The sequence below is a fragment of the Hydra vulgaris genome, chromosome 15, assembly GCF_038396675.1.
Source record: "Hydra vulgaris chromosome 15, alternate assembly HydraT2T_AEP".
NCBI lineage: Eukaryota > Metazoa > Cnidaria > Hydrozoa > Anthoathecata > Hydridae > Hydra > Hydra vulgaris.
Genome location: NC_088934.1, coordinates 42140070 through 42162174, shown reverse-complemented (window position 1 = coordinate 42162174; position 22105 = coordinate 42140070). Strand labels below are relative to the sequence as shown.

The 22105-nt window shown below is 32.7% G+C and overlaps 2 protein-coding genes and 1 long non-coding RNA gene across 3 annotated transcripts in view; 2 read left to right on the top strand and 1 right to left on the bottom strand.

Annotated features, from left to right (window-relative positions):
* Nucleotides 1-2111, top strand: part of LOC100204511 (vam6/Vps39-like protein) — a 49107-nt gene extending 46996 nt beyond the window's left edge. The window contains exon 5 of the mRNA XM_065820229.1: nt 453-2111. Within this exon, the coding sequence (XP_065676301.1) occupies nt 453-1880 (1428 nt within the window). The 3' untranslated portion in view covers nt 1881-2111. The remainder of the gene's footprint in view (nt 1-452) is intronic.
* Nucleotides 2112-14335: 12224 nt separating this feature from the next.
* LOC136091968 (uncharacterized) lies at nt 14336-16969 on the top strand. The gene has a single exon (XM_065819688.1). The coding sequence runs from the start codon at nt 14336-14338 to the stop codon at nt 16967-16969; it is 2634 nt and encodes an 877-aa protein (XP_065675760.1).
* A 2293-nt stretch (nt 16970-19262) lies between these two features.
* On the bottom strand, nt 19263-22105 carry LOC136091300 (uncharacterized). The gene is made up of 2 exons (XR_010643888.1): nt 21404-22105; nt 19263-21065 (listed from the first exon to the last, which is right to left on the bottom strand). It is a non-coding gene; the product is annotated as an uncharacterized LOC136091300 (long non-coding RNA).

Sequence of the window (22105 nt, the reverse complement as noted above, 5' to 3'; positions counted from 1 at the left end):
TAAATAGACAGAATAAAACAAAAACTCTTCCAAATTATTTACCAAGAAAAATAAAAAACTTGTTTAAAAAGTCAAAAAACACCAAAAAAACACGTTTTTTTGCAACTCTATTCGAGATGAATACTTGTCCTAAGCAATCAAAAGTGATAACTTTTTATAAAGACTAGAGGAGTGTAGAGATGTATCATCAGCAACATTAGAGGTTTTGTTAGAAGATCATTAATGTAGATATAAAATAAAATGGGACCAAAAAGGGAACCATGTTTTTTTAATAAATTTTTTTGACATTTTGTAGTTAACCACTAATTTACTGCAAGTCGTCAATATTTAGTATTATTCTTTTTTTTTTTTTATTAATTTTAATATTATTTTTTATACTTTTTTATTAATTTTAATTTTATGTTTTACATTTGCATATATCTTTTAGGAGTTAAATTATTGTTTTGTTTCAGACCCAACAATCTACTTTCACAAGCATTCAACAGTCAGCAGTCACACGAAGCCGACAGCCATCGGTGTCAAACAGTCAGCAATTTGAAACAAGCAAAAGCTTTCTTTGTTTAATTGATACCACTTTACTTAAATGCTACCTACAAGTAAATGATAATCTTATAGCACCTCTTTTGCGTCTTAGTAACCACTGTCACGTTGAGGAATGCGAGACCGCGCTTAAGCAAAAAAAGAAGTTCAACGAACTTGTGCTTCTTTATCAGAGTAATAATGAACATGAGAAAGCTTTAAATCTTCTTTCGGAGCAATCAGATATTGATTCAAGCCCTCTGAAAGGACCAAGTAAAACAATAGAATATTTACAAAAACTTGGTGAATCAAATTTATCTCTTATATTTAAATATTCGATTGGGGTCTTAGAAAAATATCCAAATGAAGCTTTAACAATATTCACTAACGATACACAAGAGATCGAACAACTTCCACGTGATCGCGTGTTAGAGCATTTGAAGAAGTATGCAGCAAGTACTGTTACTAAGTATTTAGAACACATCATTTTTGATTGGAAAGAAACAAAATCCGAATTTCATAATCGTCTGGTTAGTTGCTATATAGAGTCAATTATTCCTTTAATGCGCGATTATCTTATTTCGTTGCGAAGTAGTGATAAGCGAAAACCAGCTGGCAAAGAGCCAGAAAAACTAGGAGATTTACGTTCAAGGCTTCTTTTTTTTCTGGAACATTCTACTCAGTATCAGCCATCGAAGCTTCTTCGGTATTTTCCGCAGAACATTCTACATGAGGAGCGTGCTTTATTATACGGGAGAGAAAAGCGGCATGAAGAGGCTCTAGCTATTTACATATATATTTTAAAAGACCGTCAAATGGCGGAGCAACATTGTCACAAGATATTTTCTGCAGAAAACTGTACAGATGAATCTGATAGAAATGTTTATTTGAGCTTAGTAAAAATGTATTTACAACCAGAACAATTACCTTCTCTTACTGCACCTAACTCTGTATTCAATGATGTGGTAATGAATCCCGATCTTCAAGTTGCTCTTGATCTTTTATGCAAGCACGCAAAAAGAATCGAAATCAAAGACGCGCTAGAACTTTTGCCTCCTTACACTAAAATCAAAGATATTTTGGCTTTTTTAACAACAGCACTAAAAGATAAGATACAAAACAAACACTCAGCTATTGTAAGAAAAAGTCTTATATATGCTGATTATTTGCAAATATCTGAACAACGAATTTATTACCAGAGCACAAAATGTGAAATTACTGAAGAACGTAACTGTCGCATCTGCCACAAAAGGATTGGTACAAGTGCATTTGCAAGGTACCCAAACGGTGTAATAATTCATTATTTCTGTTGGAAAGGTTTGCCGGGCAACACCTGCCCACCAAATTTGTTTGATAATTAGTTCTTTTTGTAAAATGGTAGTCAGTTCTTTTGTCGTTGTTTTAGAATATGGAAAATTTTTGTTTTGAGATCCATCTTGAATTTCTTCTAAAAAATATTTTATTAATATAACGATATGATGTAAATATAAAAATTCGAAACCTTTTCCTGCAAGGATTGTAATATGCACATTTCTAACATAAAATTATTTTTATATAGATTTTTATACTTATAAAAAAAAGTAAATTATAAATATTGTTTTGCGTTATATTTTTTTATTGCATTCAATTTATTCAACTAAATGAAAAGAAAATTTTATGAGTAATGTATTCGAACTGTTACAATCAGGGCCGCCGAGAGGGAAGAGCAAATAGAGCATACGTGTCCTGGGCGTCAAAATAATAGGAGCGCCAGAAGACAAAAAAAAACATGATTTTAATTACAAAGTAGTAAAATTGTTTTTATTAATGAGGTTTAAATACTTGGTGATGTGCAAAGCAATTAGAGCTTTGGTAATTAACTTTATTTAATAAGGGTTCACGACTTCCATAGAGTTTTAAAATCTCAATGCAAATCAATTGTCACGCCTACTCTTTAAAAAAAAGTAAAGGCAAGACTTATAACTGCAAACTGTGACGGAGAGAATTATCAGAGATATCATATTAAATCACTGTGCACAATCCAATATCAAAGTCTCAACATGGATTTGTACATCACAAAGGCTGCCGTACAAACTGGATTGAATCCTGTAACATTTTAAAGAAAGTTTGTTCGAGGACACCTGCTTTATTAAATTTTTACCTACTTTGCCAAATCAAGGATTACTGTTATTTGTGTTCTTCGTCAATGACTTACCAGAATACATTTATAACTATACCATGTTTTAAACCAATAATGGCAAAATCACATTGATAATGACAAAATCAGTTTGATAATGAATTTCCTCGGATTATAAAAAACTGCAAGCGGACAACGACAGCGCTGTAAATTGGTTGCACAGGTGGCCTTTGAATTTCAATGCCAAAATACGAGTTGGTTGTTGCAAAAACTAATTAATAATATTGTGGCTGATATTGACGGTAATGGGTGCAATATAGTTCCAAAATGTATTGAGCGAGACCTTATAGTACTAATATCCGACAACCTCAAAGTCAAAATACAATTAAAATCAGCAACTTGGGTTATCAATCGAATACTTGGTTGTCGCAAGGTATTTCTGTGTCGGAGCCCTCTAGCTACGTCATGTAGAGTTTTGTACGCAAACTTGATTAACCCTTCTTATAATTTGCTCTACTCAAACGTGTCCGACTACGCGTATTATCATTAATTAAACACTTTAATTAACGATAATTAAACACTTTAGTGACGATCGAAAACTAAAAATACTCGGCTTAAATATTCGAAAAACGTAGTGACCTCGTACACTGTAATTGATTTGAAAAATTTAATATATATAACTGGTATACCCTCAGAAATATCAAATTTTTCAAAAAAAATTTGTTTTATTTTATTTAAAATTTATCAGCGAATCATATTCTAAAAACCATTTTTTTAAATTCAGCATATAACTTGAGGAAAGCAAACTTAGCTAAACCTTACTTTTTTATGCGCCCTTGACAATTTCCATAGCAACGATTAAATTTTTACTTGGCCAAAAAATTCTCCCCAAATATAACTTTTGATAACAAATATAACTGAGAAAGCTTGTTAAAATAAGTTTATAATTTATTTCTATTTTCCATTAATCAAACCATCTGTAAGATTAAAAGCAATAACTGGATTTCTCATAAATTTCCTCTAGAAGTTTCTTTTAAACGAAATGTCATCTAAAAGTTATATATATCTGTGCATCTGTTTATGTTTATATAATTAAAACCTTATACTTTTAATGGGTAGAGAACGTGTGAAATTTGCTGCCCAATTCCAAAAGAAAAAAAGATTTTATGGAAATCTGTATGGGGGAGACCGGGGCTAGTTGACCGCAGGGGTAAGTTGTCAAACTGCGTTAAACTTCAGAGCCTTTCATCAGAAAGTGACAAAAATTGCACAGAATCTTCCTAATTGACCATTTCATCAATCACTATAGTATTGTCAGGATTCGCGGATGCGCATGGGAGATATTAAGATTTATGCGTTTTTTGGACAAAAATGTAAAATGTAACAATTCTTCCTTTTTACTTTTCAAAAAAAATTGTCGTAATAAAAAAAAAACTATTGTAAAAGTTCCAGTCACAATTGGTTTACAGTCACAATTGGGTTTCAGTCAGACTTTTGCCGATTTTCAGGATCTATAGACTGTTTATTAAAAAAAAGGCTTTCGGGGTAAGTTGCCAAAATTTTCACGGGGTTGGCTCATAGCATTTACTATGGAAAAAAAAATATTTTTATAATTAATTTTTTTTTTAATTTTTAACAATATTGAAAAAATTTATTCTTACAAAACAATTTAAAAAAAATTCTTTTTAGATTTTTTTTTCACAGATAAAAAGTGGGCTACTGTTTTGACTGTTATACGGACTAATATTTGGTACCAGCTAAAAGTAATATTAAATTTTGGAATAAAATTGTTTCCAAAAATAATAGTAAAAAAATTTCTATTAATTTTGTACTTAATAGTACATTAATAATTATTTTTATAGTTTGCGCCAACATACCCCGTGGTGGGGTACATTGACGCAATTTTTTTTTTTTTTTTTGAGGGCCCGTAAAAGCCCCAAGAATTTAGTTTTGTAAATGAATGCAAGTTTTATAAGTTACCCAAATTCATACTCTTTAAGACTACACTTTAATATTTTAAAAAAATATATACTGTTAGGGCTACAGAGCTCATAGAGTAAAAACCGAGCCAACTAGCGCCGGTCTTCCCTAATTTAAATAAAACAAATTCAGCAAATACTAGCCTTCTACTAACAGATTCACAGAGCTCAATAAATGTATCTTATTCCAAGGTAAACCCTATTAATAATTCTGCAAGTTCTAATAAAAAAAGCAGGGGGATGCAGGATAATTGATAGCACTTTATTAGCCATTGTTGTTTAATTGTTATGTTGTCCAGAATGTAAAACTTGTAGACTTAATTTAGCTAAAATAACAAAAAAAAAATTAGACTTTCCAGCTCATTGATTATATTCTGTAAATGTGGGTTCAATGATGAACCATTTTTTACATCCAAAAAGTGTGGTTCTGAAAGTTGTAGAACTTTTGATATTTACCAAAGGTCTACTTAAGCAATGCGTTCATATGGTCAGGGCCATACTGGCCTAAAAAGCTTCTGTTATCTTATCGATCTCGACCGCCAATGGCTAAAACACTTACATTAAAATTGTTCGAAAAATTGCTATTGAAGTTGAAGCAATTGCACTAAAAATGTCTGGTGCTGCACTTGAAATTGTAAAAGCATCCTAACATACTACTGATGAATCCAATTTAATAAACACCAGTGTTTCTTGAGATGGCACTTGACAATGTTGAAGTTTTTCCTCATACAACGGTGTTTATACTGCAATATCTATGTCAACAGGAAAATTTTTGGATTTTGAAGTACTATCCAAATATTGAAAGAAGAAAAAAGAAAGAAAAAAAATACAAACCCTGATGCATACAAAATTATCACAGCTATTGTCCATACGATGAAAAAACTTGGTGCCAGAACAATGTTGATTGAAAACATCCCAACCAACCTTCTCTTTATAAACCTGGCCCTGATTTGCCACGTGATACTATTAAGTTACTAAAACCATTTTATAAAAAACTAAACTCTAATGAAATGCTTGCAAAATGTATGCATGGAAAAACTTAGAACTAAAAATGAGAGCCTTAACATGATGATATGGTAACCGAAAACTAAATTCTGTTCATTGTTACATTTGAAATTTGAATGAAAAGCATCAGTAATGACTTATGAAAAACTCAATATGACTCCAGGAACATTTATGATAGATGGCTGCAATTGAGAAAATAAAATACGTTTATATCAATCGTCATACAAAAATAAATCCGATGTAAAGTTGCCTAGAAAAACAATCAGGGACATTAAAAAGAATAAAAATGATAAGGAAAAGCAAGAGCAAGGAACTCTTTATGCTGCTGGTAGCTTTTTAATATTTTGCTCTAAAATTTACATACATTATTTATTTTTAAAATATTTTTTTGCATTTAATTTCTATTTTTCAATCTCCCGTCAGAGTTATTTTATTTTCTAGTGATCAGTTTTTAACCAAATTTTTAGCAATATGTTTTTATATGATGTATGCAATCTGCCTAAAGTTAATTATAAAACATTTCAGAGTTTGAGAAATTGCTGTTTCAGCACTAAAGAATTGCTTATTTACAAAATCTTCATAATCCGACATATAAAATACAATATAAAATACAAAAATATAAAAATAATAATAATATAAAACAATAATAATAATTTTTGCTAGTTAAAAAGCAAAAAAGTGTGTTTTTAATATAATTTCAAAGAATCTGTTTATTAATCCTAATCATTGAATGTTAAATGTGTTTCATAAGTCAGGTCAGGTTATTATGTCTGGTCAGCTTATCCTGCAACTTGTAACATGTAACCCAGTACAATCTGCTTCATGTCCTGCTGCCTTGTAGGATACGTCTTTTTAGGCAAAGGCTAGGAGATCCTAACTCCGACTTAAAACACCCCCTGCCTTGGGGCTCTTGGTTGAGTAAAGGCTAGAGATCAGCCTCGCACCCCTTCTTCATCTATTAGACTGGCGCAGATGTATTTTTAATACATTGTTTCCAGTTTAGGATGTTGAATGCTGGATCTTCTTGACTTAATGCATGGGTTTTGCTTGTGTCTCTGTTTTTATGACTAGGCAACTCATTCTATTATCTCCTAATGAGGGTACAGCTCTAAAACTCAGTTTTATGGTTCTGAGGCCGGCTGGTAGTCAGGTTTCCCAAACTCTGTGGTAGCTCTCAGAGAGGCTGATTCCATAAACAGCTGAAGAATATCAAAGTATTAACAGTGCCATGTTGCGCATGGATGGTGTCCCTGTTTGTACTTTTAGTGCATTGCGGAGGCCACATTTGGAGCCCTTTGTTACGGCTTAGGGTTTATTAGTAGTAATGAGGCATTTGCTTGGGCTATTAAACAGTGTTCTGAGTACTATCTATGCTATGAGTCAAGTTCTTCATTCAAATTTAAAATTGAATAAAGTACCAAAAAATATTTTAAAAAATCCATCATCATCATCAAGTTCTCTAAACCTATCATTCACTTATATTCGTGGTCTTCGAAGTAACTTTTCTCCTGTTGAGTCTTATCTCTTGCAAAGTTTACCAGACCTACTTGCTCTTTATGAGACTAATTTGAGTTCGACTGTCTCATCTTGCGATCTTAGTGTTGATGGTTATCTTCCTATAATTCGTAAAAATTCCAATAGTCACATGCTTGGCCTGGGCATTTACATTCGTAAGAATTCACCCATTTGTCGTGAAACTAGGTTTGAATCCACAGACTATTCTTATATGTGCTTTCGATTAGCACCACTTCGCTTTATTGCCTTTCTCATTGTTCTATATAGCTATCCTTCATCTCAAGACTGCACTCTTTTTAATGTTATTTCTGATCTTATTGACCAACCCTCTCTCTTTATCCATCAGCTGATATAGTTGTTATCGGTGACTTTAACGTTCACCACTCTGAATGGCTTGACTCTAGTGTAAGTGACTCTGCAGGCATTAAAGCCCACAACTTTAACTTTTCTCAATCCCTAACTCAAATAGTCAACTTTCCAACTCGCTTTCCAGACAACCGGAATCATTTACCTTCTCTACTCGACTTATGTCTTGTTTCTGATGCTAGTCAGTTTCTCCACATTCAGCCTTAGGTGCTTCTGACCACAGTTTGATCTCTCTAAAACTAATATCTCGTTCTTCTTTATCACCTGAATACCACTATTATCGTAGCTTTTACAACTACCTTAAAGCTGACTCGGTCTTTCCGTGATTTTCTCCGTGATGGCCCTTGGGTAGAAATCTTTTGTCTTCCTGTCGACAAATACATAATGCTTATTACATAACTTCGTGGATTCAGGCTGGCATGGAATCTTTTGTTCCCTCTCGACGATTCCAGGTCAAGCCTCACTCTCCTCCATGGTTTTCCTCACACTGTGCTTCTGCGATTGCCAATCGAAACCGTTACTTCCATATTTATCAGCAAAACAATTCTCCAGAAAACAGACGTCTGTTTATTACTGCTACAAACCATTGTAAAAAGGTTTTGTCTAACGCCAAAACCCGCTATTCTCAGGTCATGAAATCTCGCATCTCATCTCAAAAATTAGTCTCTCGTGACTTCTGGAGAATCTTTACTTGTATTAATAATAAGGGCAAACCTTTAATTCCACCTCTCTTGTAGGGTTCAGACTTTGTCACCTCACCTAAAGACAAAGCTGAATTGTTTGCTGAAAACTTTTCATAAATATCATCTCTTGATTCCACTAGTTGCGTTCTACCTGATATTGCCAACAAACAGGTTGATCCACTGCGTGACATTCGTATCACTCCAGCTTCTGTATCTAAAGTGATTTCCTGCCTAGACTCTTCTACAGCTTGTGACCCGGACAACATAACTGCTATTGTCTTGCAGAAGTGTTCTCCTGAGCTGTCGTCTATACTCTCTAAACTTTTCAACAAGTGCTTATCAGAGTCTTTTTTTCCAGCCTGCTGAAAAGCGGCATCTGTTATCCCTATCTTCAAAAATTCTGGAGAGCGATCTGATTCGTCCAACTATCGTCTCATTAGTCTTCTTCCTATAATAAGCAAGGTTTTTGAATCTTCAATTAACAAACACTTAATTTCTCATCTTGAATCTAATAATTTACTTTCTGACCATCAATATGGATTTCGATCTTCTCGTTCTACAGCTGATTTGCTAATAGTAACAACTGATATGTTTTATTGTGCATTAGATAAAGGTGGAGAGGTTAAGGCCATCGCTCTTGACATTTCAAAAGCTTTTAATAAAGTTTGGCATGCTGGTCTTCTCCATAAGCTTTCTTTTTATGGTGTATCTGGCAACACCTTTAAGATTATTGAATCCTTCCTTTTCAATTGTAGTATAAAAGTTGCCCTCAACGGACAGCACTTTTCTTCTTACTCTGTAACTTCAGGGGTTCCTCAAGGATCTATCCTTGGCCCAATACTCTTTTGAATTTAAATTAACGATATTCCAGATATTCTCACATCTAAGGTGGCATTGTTTGCTGATGATACTACCAATTACTCTTGTCGAGATAAGAAACTAACACTCTCTGATTGCTTTGAGGGGGCATTTGAGCTTGAAAAGGATCTCACTATTGCTATAGCATGTAGCTCACAGTGGCTGGTGAACTTCAATAATCATAAAACTCAATTTTTTTAAGTCAATCGTTATCGCAATAATTTAGATCTTCCTATATTTATGAACGGTGATGAACTCGATGCGTCTTCATCTTCTAGGATTAACTTTTACTTCCAATCTTTCTTGGAAACCATATATCAAATCAGTTGCAAAATTAGCATCTGCTAAGGTTGCATCTCTTTATCGAGCTCGACACTTTCTTACTTCGGATTCTGTTCTCTATCTCTATAAATCTCAAATCCGGCCTTGTATGGAATACTGTTGCCATATCTGGGGCGGATCTTCTAATAATGCTATTTCTCTTTTAGACAAGGTGCAAAAACGCATTGTAAACATAGTTGGACCAGCTCTTGCAGCCAACCTCTAAAAATTATCACATCATCGTAATGTTGCTTCTCCTTCTTTTTTCTACAAGTACTATAATGGGCACTGCTCTAAAGAGCTAGCGCCTTTTGTGCCATTTACTAAAATTCGTTCTCGTGTTACTTGTTATTCAATTAAGTCTCATCCTTTTTCTGTGACTGTTCCTAAGTGCTCCAAAATCGCTTATTTATCTAGTTTTTTTTCCTCGAACATCAGTTCTATGGAATTCGCTTTCTTCATCTTGCTCTACAATCATCATCTTTTCTCTTCCAGTAACTTCCATCTTTAATTAGTGGTTGCTTGCAGCCTTGTTGGAAGCGAACATGTTTATAAAAAAAAGTGTTATTTAATGTTAAATGTGTTTCATAAGTGTTATATAATCCAGATGCGGTTCATGAAAATATGGATGGAAGTATTGGTATTATAAATAAAAACACAGTCGTTAATTTGTATAATATATATATATATATATATATATAATTGACAGCAAGTGTATATACAGCATATTATAAGCAGTATTTAGGTTTAGTTATCTAATACTTCAAAGTATAAATTATTTAAACTAGTTTTTAAGGCGATATGTGTAGTTAATTGTAACATGAAAGAAATTATTAAAAAGATGATCATTTGTAATACTCAAGAAATATACGAGCCACATGCTCGCAACAAAAGCTATCAATTTTTAAAAAACTCGCTGTTTAAATGGAACGGAACGTGTTTAAGCAGAACTAAACTCAAAGTAGATACGAGTGATGCGATACCACCTCAAGCTTCACATGAACTCCCTGATGTAATAAAATATCGTAATTAAAATAAGCTAATTAAAATAACTGCTGATATTGCAAGAAGATTTTAAATTTTCAAAGATTCTTTATAACGAGTATTTGGCAGGTTAAAATAATTTCAAAATTTCAAAATATATTTACATAGGTTTAATAAAAAATACGTAAGATGTCAGTTATTAAATAAATATTAAGATAAATCTGTAATATCTACCAAACTGAGAAAATAGATTTAAAAAAATAACTTCAAATATAAACCATTGACACAAATTTTTGCCACATTGAGAAAGTAAATTTATAGATATTTGATTACTATTGTATTGAATACTATTGTATTGATTACTATTGTATTGATTACTATTGTATTGATTACTATTGTATTGATTACTATTGTATTGATTACTATTGTATTGATTACTATACTATTGATTACTATTGTTTTGATTACTATTGTATTGATTACTATTGTTTTGATTACTATTGTATAGATTATAGATTACTTCATTATTGACCAAATAAAAAAAACATGGCTAAAAGCTACTATAGCTATAAAATTTGTTATTTAAAAATAAAAAATTTCAAACAAAACATCGTTAGATGTTCTTATAGAGAAAGTTCTCTTAATAGAAGATCACCTATATAGGTCTGTTTTTATATTATTTATTTACTCTTTTTATCACCCAATTTACAGGTAAAACAAACAAAGTATATAAAACTAATTTTTTATACTTTCAGCCTAAAGTCTAATTTAAATTCTTCTTGAAATATTTTTCTCCATCAAATTTGTAAATATTTGCCTTTGTTCTCTTATATTTTAGAATTCAAAGGAATAATCCAAAATTGCCGCTACATTTTCTCCTACGTCATTGTAGCAACCCTTAATTGTTGTTTTTTTTCCTTTATCAAACACTGGATGAAGTTTAGCTCAAGTTGATTGCAAGTTTATATTTCTTCATTGATAAATAGGTTATCTTTAGTAACATCAAATATCTACGTCAAAATCAGAGAAAAACAGGTCAGATTGTTCAGTAGTATCATAAATAGATTTAATTTGTTTCGAATGAGGATGGTAGATATGTCATCAATTTTAAAGTTTTTCCTGTACTTTGATATATTTAAGAAGAATTTAATGCTGACCTTCCAACAGCACTTTTGATAAACGGAAATGATTTGATTTATGTCCAAGGTACGATATATTAGTAGTACCGAAAATTATAGTGATTGTATACAATCACTATACTTATCACTATACTATAGTAGTTCGTGCACTATAGTGCGCGAACTACTGATAGCAGTAGCTTTTTGTTGTAATAAGGTTTTTCAAACAACAAGTTTCAGTTACAGCTGTCTGAAGCCTTATTTGCATCTAAACTACAAATATATATTGATTTGTTTTTATTATGTAATAGTTTTATTGTTTTAAAGGAACTCTGCATGAGCAGTGGAGCTACTGTGCTTGAAACCAAATTGATCAGAATAGCTATCTGATTTTTCCGGACATTTTTCCATACTAGCATATTTGAAGAGCTTTCTCAAAATGAGCGTGATACTAATTCCACGATAGTTATAGGGAATATTTTATAGGATTTTACTTTTGGGACAATTATAAATGTTGATAGGTACTCCGGCACCACTCCATTGTTAAAGATATTGTTATAAAACTTAAAATCCATGTAAGTATGTCCACAATGATTTAGAGTAAATTCCTGATTCTTTTTGTTGGAAACAGTCTTCCATTACAAATATAGCAGCATTTTTTTTTTCGCATGTTTTTTTTTAAAGAAACTGTTGAGATCTAACACCAAGTTAGATCTATGACGTTACTATAGATTGAACAACTAAATGAAGAGTAACATAAAAGGTAAATAAATCAGTAAATAAATGCATAAATAGAAATAAAAATAAATTAATTAAAGTTTAAGAAATTAAAAATAAAAACATTAGTTTATTTAGTTTGTATTTAATACATTCAGGTTATCAGCTTCAATAATTTCATTTGGTAATTTGTTCCATACACGTATCGTTCTAACCGTGAAAAAGTTTTCGCGTAATTTGATGGAAAAGTTGTTGCTATTTTTTAACCATAAGCGATGTTTATTACTTATTGCCTGAGATGCAGGACCAGATACTTGTGAAGAATGAGTTAATACAGGTGCAATATTCCAGTTAATAGTATCAATACCATTATACCGTTTATACATTTGAATAAGATCACCTCTTATTTTACGCTCTTTAAGTGTTGTTAAGTTCAGTTTTTTAACACGCTCTAAATAGTGTGGGTGCTTTAATTCTGGAATCAATTTAGTTGCACGTCGTTGAACATCTTCCAGATTTTTAATATCTTTTTCAAGATTAGGAGATCAAACCTGTACCGCATATTCTAAATGTGGTCTAACATAACATGTAAATAATAACTTGATATTGTTAGCATTTTTGAATTTAAAACATTTTTTTATATATCCAATTTACTATTAGCTTTCGTAAAAGCTGACTTGACTTGCGTATCCCATTTTAAATCATTTGATATTATGACACCTACATCTTTCTCACACGTTGCTTTATCTAAAGTTTCAATACTACCATTATTATCCATCATATAATCATTATTTGCATTGTATTTCCCTATGTTCATAATTTTACATTTATCAAAATTAAAGTTCATCAACCAGACTTTTAACCAAATATCTTCCTGCAGTGATTGCTTACCAATTACATCATTAACTTCAGCAATAACTTTATTATCATCAGCGTATAGTTTACATGGATTGGATAATAAAGTTGAAAAAACGTTTATGAAGATTAAAAACAGTAAGGGTCCCAGAACATATCCCTGTGGGACACCACTAAGAACCTGTAATTAGTGTAAATAACTGTATTATATATAAACTATTGTTGTATTGCGACAGAAGGAACGTTGTGGGTGTGTCATTTATTACATTGTATATAACGTTTATAATGTTTATTATACCCTCGGGGGTATTTGCAAATGTATATATATTGAGTAAAGATATTTACAAAGTGTGGGAGAAAAACAAATATAGAATTAATATTACAAGCTATTTCGGCAATGAGTATAGTGATAAAGTTTGCAGATTTGGTGTCGCAATACGATGGTTCGGGTGAGTTTTCAGAATGGATACAGAAATTGGAACTAGTTGCAAAACTTCAAAAAGTTGACGAGTTGCATGTGGTGCTCCCCTTATTTCTCTCTGGCGGAGCGTTTGCCGTTTATCAAGGTCTTAGTGATGAAATAAAAGAAGACTACAAAGAAGTGAAAAATGCACTGACTACTGCCTTCTCTGCTTCTCCGCTAACAGCATACGAAGAATTCGTAAATCGCCGTCTTAAAGAGAACGAGTCTGTTGACGTATATCTCGCAGAATTAACGAGGCTGAGCAAGCTAATATCAACTCACGTAAGCGAAGAGTGGATAAGGTGCGCATTCATTCTCGGGTTACCTGACGAAGCAAGAAAACAGCTGCAAACCGCATGCTCAATATCAACAATGTCGCTGTTCCAGATCGCTGAAAAATCAAGAAGTTTGGTAATTTTACGTCGTAAAGAATCATGTTTTGTTAGTTGCGTGAATCCTGTTGCCATCAGTCCAAGGCAGGTTCCTCAAGGACGCGGAAGAAAGACCGTAACTTGCTACCGTTGCGGCGAGGATGGACATATCAGTCGAAATTGTAGCGAAGAAATTGACAAGAAGAGGTGCTTTGTGTGTGGAATGGACAATCACCTGGCCCTGCACTGCTATAAAAAGTGTACAAACTCAAAAAACGTGGAAGGGAAGCCACCCGTTTTTGTGCGAGCGGCTTCCCACAAAATTTAAAACCGCCAACTCTCTGCGTATATGTTAATGGAAGAAAAATAAAAGCATTGTTGGATACTGGATGCTCCAAATCCATTTTAAGTCGGGAAATTATAAACGAAAAAAATGTCAAACTCGCAAAAGAAAAGGTTGTTATGATGAATGGAAACTCAATTGAAATAAAACACCAGATTGTTGTTAATCTTTCTATAAATGATACCACCATCGATTTGGAATGCCTGGTGGCAGACATTGTTCCCGAATATCAAATGCTACTTGGTATGGACGCAATACGACTGCTTGGAGGTGTCCAAGTCGGGAGGGACGGCGAAACCATAAACTTCAATGTGGAACAACTAACTATCGGTGCTACTGCTGTTTCTCAAGAAAAAACGAGTGAAGTATCCTCGTCTACTATTCTAAAGCTGATTGATAAAGACTTCGTAGCAGAATTCAAAAATGGCAGTTGGAGCGTGTCTTGGAAATGGCTGATGGAACCACCAACGTTAACTAACAAAATTCCAAACTATCATATCTCTGAGGACGTTAAAAGTGAGTACGCAATGGAAATAAGTGAATGGATAGCACAGGGATGGCTGAAACCATTTGAAGGGAGATGTAATGGCATCATTCCATTGATGGCAGTAACTCAACGAAATAAGTTAAAAATACGTCCGGTGATGGACTACCGGGAGTTGAATCAATTTGTATCCAGTCATACTGCAGATGGCGATGTTTGCAGTACCAAACTTCGCAACTGGAGAAAGTTGGGAGAAAATCTTGAGATAATCGACTTAAAGAAAGCGTACCTGCAAATTCGTGTCGACGAAGCATTATGGAAATATCAAGTTGTGGAATATGAAGGGCAGCGTTACTGTCTAACAAGATTGGGTTTTGGTTTAAATGTGGCGCCCAGAATAATGACTAAAATCTTAAAAAAGGTATTATCCTTAGATAAATTTGTCGAGTCTGGGACGGATTCATTTATTGATGATATCATTGTCAATAATAACATAGTGTCAAGTTGCAGAGTTCAAGAACTCTTGAAAAAATATGGCTTGGATTCTAAGTTGCCAGAAAAACTTGTCGGTGGTCGTGTGCTTGGATTGCGAGTGTACAAACAATGCAACCAAGTCCGTTGGAAACGTGACAACATACCCAAAGTTCCGGAAGGAAAAATGACACGTCGGCAAATCTTTTCTTGGTGCGGACAGCTGACCGGACATTTTCCAATAGCAAATTGGCTGCGCCCTTCGTGCAGCTATCTAAAAAGAGTTTCGAGTAGTTGTGGATGGGACTCTTTGGTGAACGAACGAGTTGTTAAATTAGTAAGCAGTTTGAATGAAAGACTTACAAAAGAAGATCCCGTTCATGGGTCATGGAACGTCAAAAACATTTCTGAAGCAACAGTGTGGTGCGATGCAAGCAGTTTAGCTGTTGGCATAGTTTTGGAAGTGGCTGGGGAAATAGTAGAAGACTGTTCGTGGCTGAGGAAACAAGATGATACGGCTCACATTAATCTTGCAGAGTTAGAAGCCGTGATAAAAGGAATTAATCTAGCAACAAAATGGGGATTCGAATGTATTAACATAAAGTGTGATTCGGCTACTGTTGTCGGTTGGTTGAGATCCTTAATTATCGGTGACAAACCCGTTCGAGTACACGGTCTTGGAGAACCACTTGTCCGTCGCCGGTTGTCATTAATTGAAGACCTTGTGAAGGAGTGCAATATAAAATTAAAACTTTTCCTGGTAAAGTCAGCAGAAAACAAAGCCGATGCTCTTACGAGAGTACCACAGAACTGGCTGCATGCAAACCATTCTGCAATGACAGCAAACGTTGTACCGCCTGATGTGAAGTCGTTTCATAATCTTCATCACTTTGGAGTCAATCGAACACTTTATTTGATGAAACAAACATATCCGAAGGAGAAAGTTTGCAGAAAAGACGTTGAATCAGTCGTGAAAAGTTGCGAAAGATGTTTATCGGTGGATCCTGCGCCGATTAGATGGGAAGAAGGAAATCTTGAAGTTGGAAAGAGCTGGCATCGTTTGGCTATTGACATAACCCACTACAAATCAGAGATTTACTTGTCTATTATTGACTGTGGAAAAAGGAGCAAGTTTGCAATTTGGAGAAGGCTACAGAACGAGAAAGAAACAACAGTGTGCTTCCATTTAGAAGAAATATTCCGAGAAAGAGGACCTCCGTGGCAAGTTCTACTTGACAACAGCAAGACTTTTCGCTCAAAACTCGTTGGTGAATTATGCGCAGATTGGGGAGTGTCCATCTTGTTTCGTTGCGCTTACAGGCCATCTGGAAATGGAATTGTTGAACGTCATCATCGCACAATCAAGCGCATGGCAGCCAGAAGTGGCAAAGACCCGTTAAAAATGGTATATTGGTATAACATAGCTCCCAGAAAAAATGGCGAGGAAACATCGCTCCCCTACAAAGCTATATTTTCCTACGAGTGGAAACCACACACAATTTCTGCCAAAACTAACGCGGAAGTTCTCCACAACTATACACAAGGACAAGAAGTATTTGTAAAACCACCTGACTCAAAATGCACGAGCGAATGGAACAGAGGAAGAGTCTCAGATGAAGGACGAGGAGTTTCGGTAGAAATCAATGGATTGCCGAGACACATGTCGGACGTCCGTCCTGCTCCCATTGTAGCTGACTTGTCTATCAGAGAATCGGAAGAACCCATCGCGGATAACCTAAATCTCCGAAGATCGACGCGAGTGCGGAGGTTTCCGAATAAGTATGCGGACTTTGTGATCTAGAGATCAAGGGGTGTTGTAATTAGTGTAAATAACTGTATTATATATAAACTATTGTTGTATTGCGACAGAAGGAACGTTGTGGGTGTGTCATTTATTACATTGTATATAACGTTTATAATGTTTATTATACCCTCGGGGGTATTTGCAAATGTATATATATTGAGTAAAGATATTTACAAAGTGTGGGAGAAAAACAAATATAGAATTAATATTACAGAACCATTTTCTAACTAGACAAAGAAATACCTATTACCACTCTTCGTTTATGATTTGATAAAAATGATTTTATCTAATTGATTTTTTTCTAACGGTTTGCATACCGCAGTTGTCAATGATACCGGCCGGTAATTAGATGCTTTACTTCTATTACCCTTCTTAAACAATGGTATCACATTAGACTGACATTTCAGATAGTGAATCTTTAAAAAGTAATGTCAATGGTTGAGCAAAAACTCTACTACAACTATTAAGGATGAATAACATCAGGACCAATAAATTTTTTTCGTATCGATTGCAATTAATTTATCAAGTATTTCTTCCACAACTATATTTTCCATTTTATTCACACAACGTATATCAAAGTATGGTAGATTTCCAGAGCCATAATTAACGAATACAGAATGGAAGTAATCATTTAAGATATTAACAACTATATTTGAATCATTCGTACATACTCCATTGTGGTCTTCAATCGTATTATTATAACTTTTTTATCTTTTGCTTACTTTTAATATAACTATGCAATAATTTTGGATCAGGTTCTGCTTTTTGTGCTATTTTCGATTCATAGTTCCGGACAGCTTGTTCAATTTGCTCAGAGACTGCTCTTTTTGCTCGATTATATTCCCTTTTTGTTTCACTATTTGACCAATTCAAATTTTTTTTTTCAACCAAAGTTTGTTTTTTTATTTTATTTGTGACTTTAACTCATCATTTATCCATAATTTGCGAGACTTGTTGATGCTTTTCATTAAAGGAATAAATTTATTGCAGGCTGAATTATAAAGACTTATAAAAACGTCGTAAGATTCATTAATGTTGTTATTAAACGCATTGGATCAGTCAGTATTATTTAGAAATGTTGATAATGATTCATAATCACCACGTTTATAGTTAAATTTAACCATACTTGACATATTATTTTGTTTTGTGTTGCCAAGAGGTGCATTATGCTCATTACAGTCGATACGATTAGCATCATCAGTTTTAATAAGTCTAATATGTTACTAGCAGTACCATTAGCTTTTGAAATGTATGTTTATCAATACATTGAAAAAAATAATAATTTTCTAAACAACTGATAAAATTAGAAGCATGAGGATTATGAGACGAAACATCTTCATTCGACCATAAAATTGTGTTATAATTGAAGTCTCCAACAATTTATATGTTAGTAAAAACCTTATTATCAACATAACGTTTAGCAATATAGATTGTGCTGATTATTTTATCATTCAAAGTGTTGTCGGTATTTGGAAGCCTATAAATACAACCAACCAATAATTTTAAGTTACTACTGTTAATACATGTAAATATTTGTTCATTATTTTCAATATTTATATCGTTGAAAGTGACTTCATAAGAATTAAATTTATCATTAATGTATATACATACACCACCTCCACGCTTTCCATTTTTACGATCACATCTGTATAAGACATAATTATTATATATATAATTATTAATATAAAGAGTCACCCTGCCATTTGTTTATTGCAATGTTAATAACACAAAACAATAACATTTACTTTTTTTAAAGTTATTTCCACTTCGGGAAATTTGATTTAATAATCACAATTTTTAGCCATTTTGATATGTTTTATAGCCTATTTTTTAGTGGTCTAAAAGCCCGATTTTCTACTTCTGGTGCCCGGGTGCTATAATAATTTTAGGGGCCCACAGATATAAATATAATTTTATAGTAAGAGCCTTTTTGAATTTTTGCAGTTGGTTGAAAAAAAAGGTTCCAAAGATAAAAAACAGAAAAACTATTGAAACTAAGATTAAACCAAATTTAAATTCAAAAACAATAAATTTATGCGTATTTTTAGTCATTTTGAATAGTTGTTAAACTAATTACAGAAAAAAAGTATTAATTGGAAGTTCATTAGCGTTTGGGGGCCCTAAATCGTGGAACCTCTGTCCATTTCGCCAACTGCCCCCCTCCTTAGAAAACCGGCCCTGGAAGTATATGTAATTAGGAATTTAATATCAATAGAACTATACTTAGATTATTGACTACAGTAAATATTTCATTCAGCTGTTATAGAAAAAAACAAATAAACAAAAAGTATAACTAATATACTAGATATTCATTTTATAAAAGAGTGACACACTTTTTTAAGTTTCTTTTATTCTCTCTTCGACTTTGAGTTTTAGTCAAAATGAATTTGTGTCTCTTTTCGTAACCATAAACTTGTTTAGATGCCTCTGAGGTTAATTGATTGAGAATTGTTAGGCATATCTATTACCCAAAGATTTAGGTTTGATTTAATAACCTCTTTCAGATTTTCTGACGTTATGCAAAGAGTTGTTGGGAACTCAACCTGAATATCATCAACAGAAACAAGATAATCCCAAGACACAGCATCAAAATTTATTTTCATTATGGATTTCTGCTTAAGCTTTGGTTTAAAAGTAATGTCTTCTGCCAATGCTCTTATCTTAAGGATTTGGTTGAGGGCTTGATTTCTTATATTCAGATTTTCATCCAGCAGCACGCAGTACAAGAAATTTTCTTGCAAATAACAATATGAATGTCCTTGTAAGTTGTAAAAAAACAATGCTCTGAATCTTGCTGTCTTGAAGTTTGACTAATTGAATGGTTTTGTACAGAAGTTGACATGCATCTTTGTATTTTCCGGAGAGCTTAATAGCAAACCACATTACACAATAGACTTAAACAATATATTTAGTTATTACTAACAACTCAGGAGATGGTTTATCATTTCTAACATAAACCATCATTATTTTTAAAGCTAGAGTTAGCCATCTATCATGAAAAATTGTTCCAGGTTTTTTTGCAAAAAATATTTTAGATATAAAACCTTTTGAGATACCCACACAGTACTCAAAAAGCCTTTGCTGGTCTGTACTAAGATTGCTTATAAACAACTCTATTTCCGAATATATGGGAACTCAACTAATAGCTGTTTATGAAGAGTTTGATGAGATGCAGCTTCTCCAATAGGCCCCTTATAAGACTTAGGACCATTTGTGCTTCCATCTAATTCAGATATGTGTTGCAGTGGAAGTTCAACTTGATGAAGCATACATCCTAAAAGGTCAAACTTCTTTTAAGAATTTTTTTGAGTTTTATAACCAAACCGTTATCTGCACCTGTATTAGAAGTTGTGGTATCTACAATAACAGCGACTAAGCTCTGAATACTATTATATTATGTTAAAACATTTGCAGTAGCGTTTGCCATGGTAGCGCCAGCTCCATTAGGTATAACTACATGAGTCAAATAAAATTATGCTGTTGGCCCATATACTGCTGTAAACGTAAGATGATGTTCTTCTTTGGTTGAAGCAACAATAATAGGATCTGCATCTGTGTTATAACTGACAGAATGTATTAATGTAGACTTGTCAATTTTTCTATCTATTCCAATAACCTTTAATTCTTTAACATCAGTTAAGTGTTTAGAACTTATGATAGTGCTGATTCTTTTTTTTCAGTTATTATTTGTGATTTATTAGATTTTTTTACAATACCATAGTCTATTAATATAGCTGTTGCCAATGCAGCTATTGCTCCATAGCTTATTTTAAACCGTTAAGCAGCTTTTGCCAAATTTATTAAATGAGTATAATTTTTTTCAACTGACATGGTTGTAGAAAAGTCTGGAACAGATTCAAACTTATTATTGTTATCAAATAACTCAGTATTCAGATTGGAATCACATTGAATTTCAGCAGCTTAATACATCTTTTTATCTTCTCGTTAGTTTCTCTCTCTTGCTTTCTTTTTTCTCTGGCAGCTGTTTTTTTATCTACTGTACCAATTTTCCTGTTAACTGTACCAAATCTTCCTGTTATTCCACTTTTCGATGTTTGATCTTTTTTAAATATTCTCTATCCAATGGTGGTACCTAAAACAATTTTAAACTTTTTTAAAAAGGTGTTTACTCAGTTCAATAACAAACTTGTTAAAGTAACTCTAGAATAGAATGAATACAATAAAATAGTCTCAAATATATTATACATTATCCTAAACACTTAAGAAAATTACAGTTTAAACCATCTCTTAGGCCTTTTTATTATTAATAATAAAACAAAATAAAGTATTTTGCTGACAAAATGGAAGAAGTTTTTATTCTATTTTTATTTTTTCACTCTGACGTGTATTTGATTGTTACTACAGATTGAAGAATTAAATAAAGATTAAAGAATTAAATAAAGTCTAATTTTTAAAATTAAAATTATTTACTTTTTTGCCGCTTTCACAGAGACAAGCAAAGTGTGTTGTTTTGCAATCCAAAGGATTCTTACACTTAACAGATCTATGCATAAAAAAATTGCATGCATTATAAAAATATTTAAAATCTATTAAAATAATTTTAATATTATTTTTATAAAAAAGCATTACAGAAAAAACGAAAACAAAAACATATCATTAAAATTATAAAATTATGTAAAATTATCCAATACAATCTTTTTAATTTAGCATTTAACTTATAAAAAAATATGATATTAAGTTATAAACAATTATTTGTATAAAGTTTAACACAAGCTAAAAATAAGTATTGCATATAAAAATGTTATTAATATTGCAAGCTACTACTAAAAGTTCACAACCACAAGAAGACAAATCAAACAAATGCTCAAAGTTGTAATCAAGATATTCCTTGTTTTTGTATGCATTTTTTCATTTTCCTTCAGCTGATAAAACTCTCTTCCAGAGACTGATCAACTCATTCCAGAGACTGATCAACTCATTTGTTACTTTTAAAATTATCTCTGAAGAACTAATACTTGTTACTTCATACATATTTTTACAAATAAGATATGAATATTGAATCACTTATCTGTAGGTTGGAAGTTCGCTTATTGGAAGCTCTGATGGCAAACCAGTATACCTCTTGCTTTCATTACAAGTTCTTAGTTTTTTATTATTTCAGGCATTTCCCTT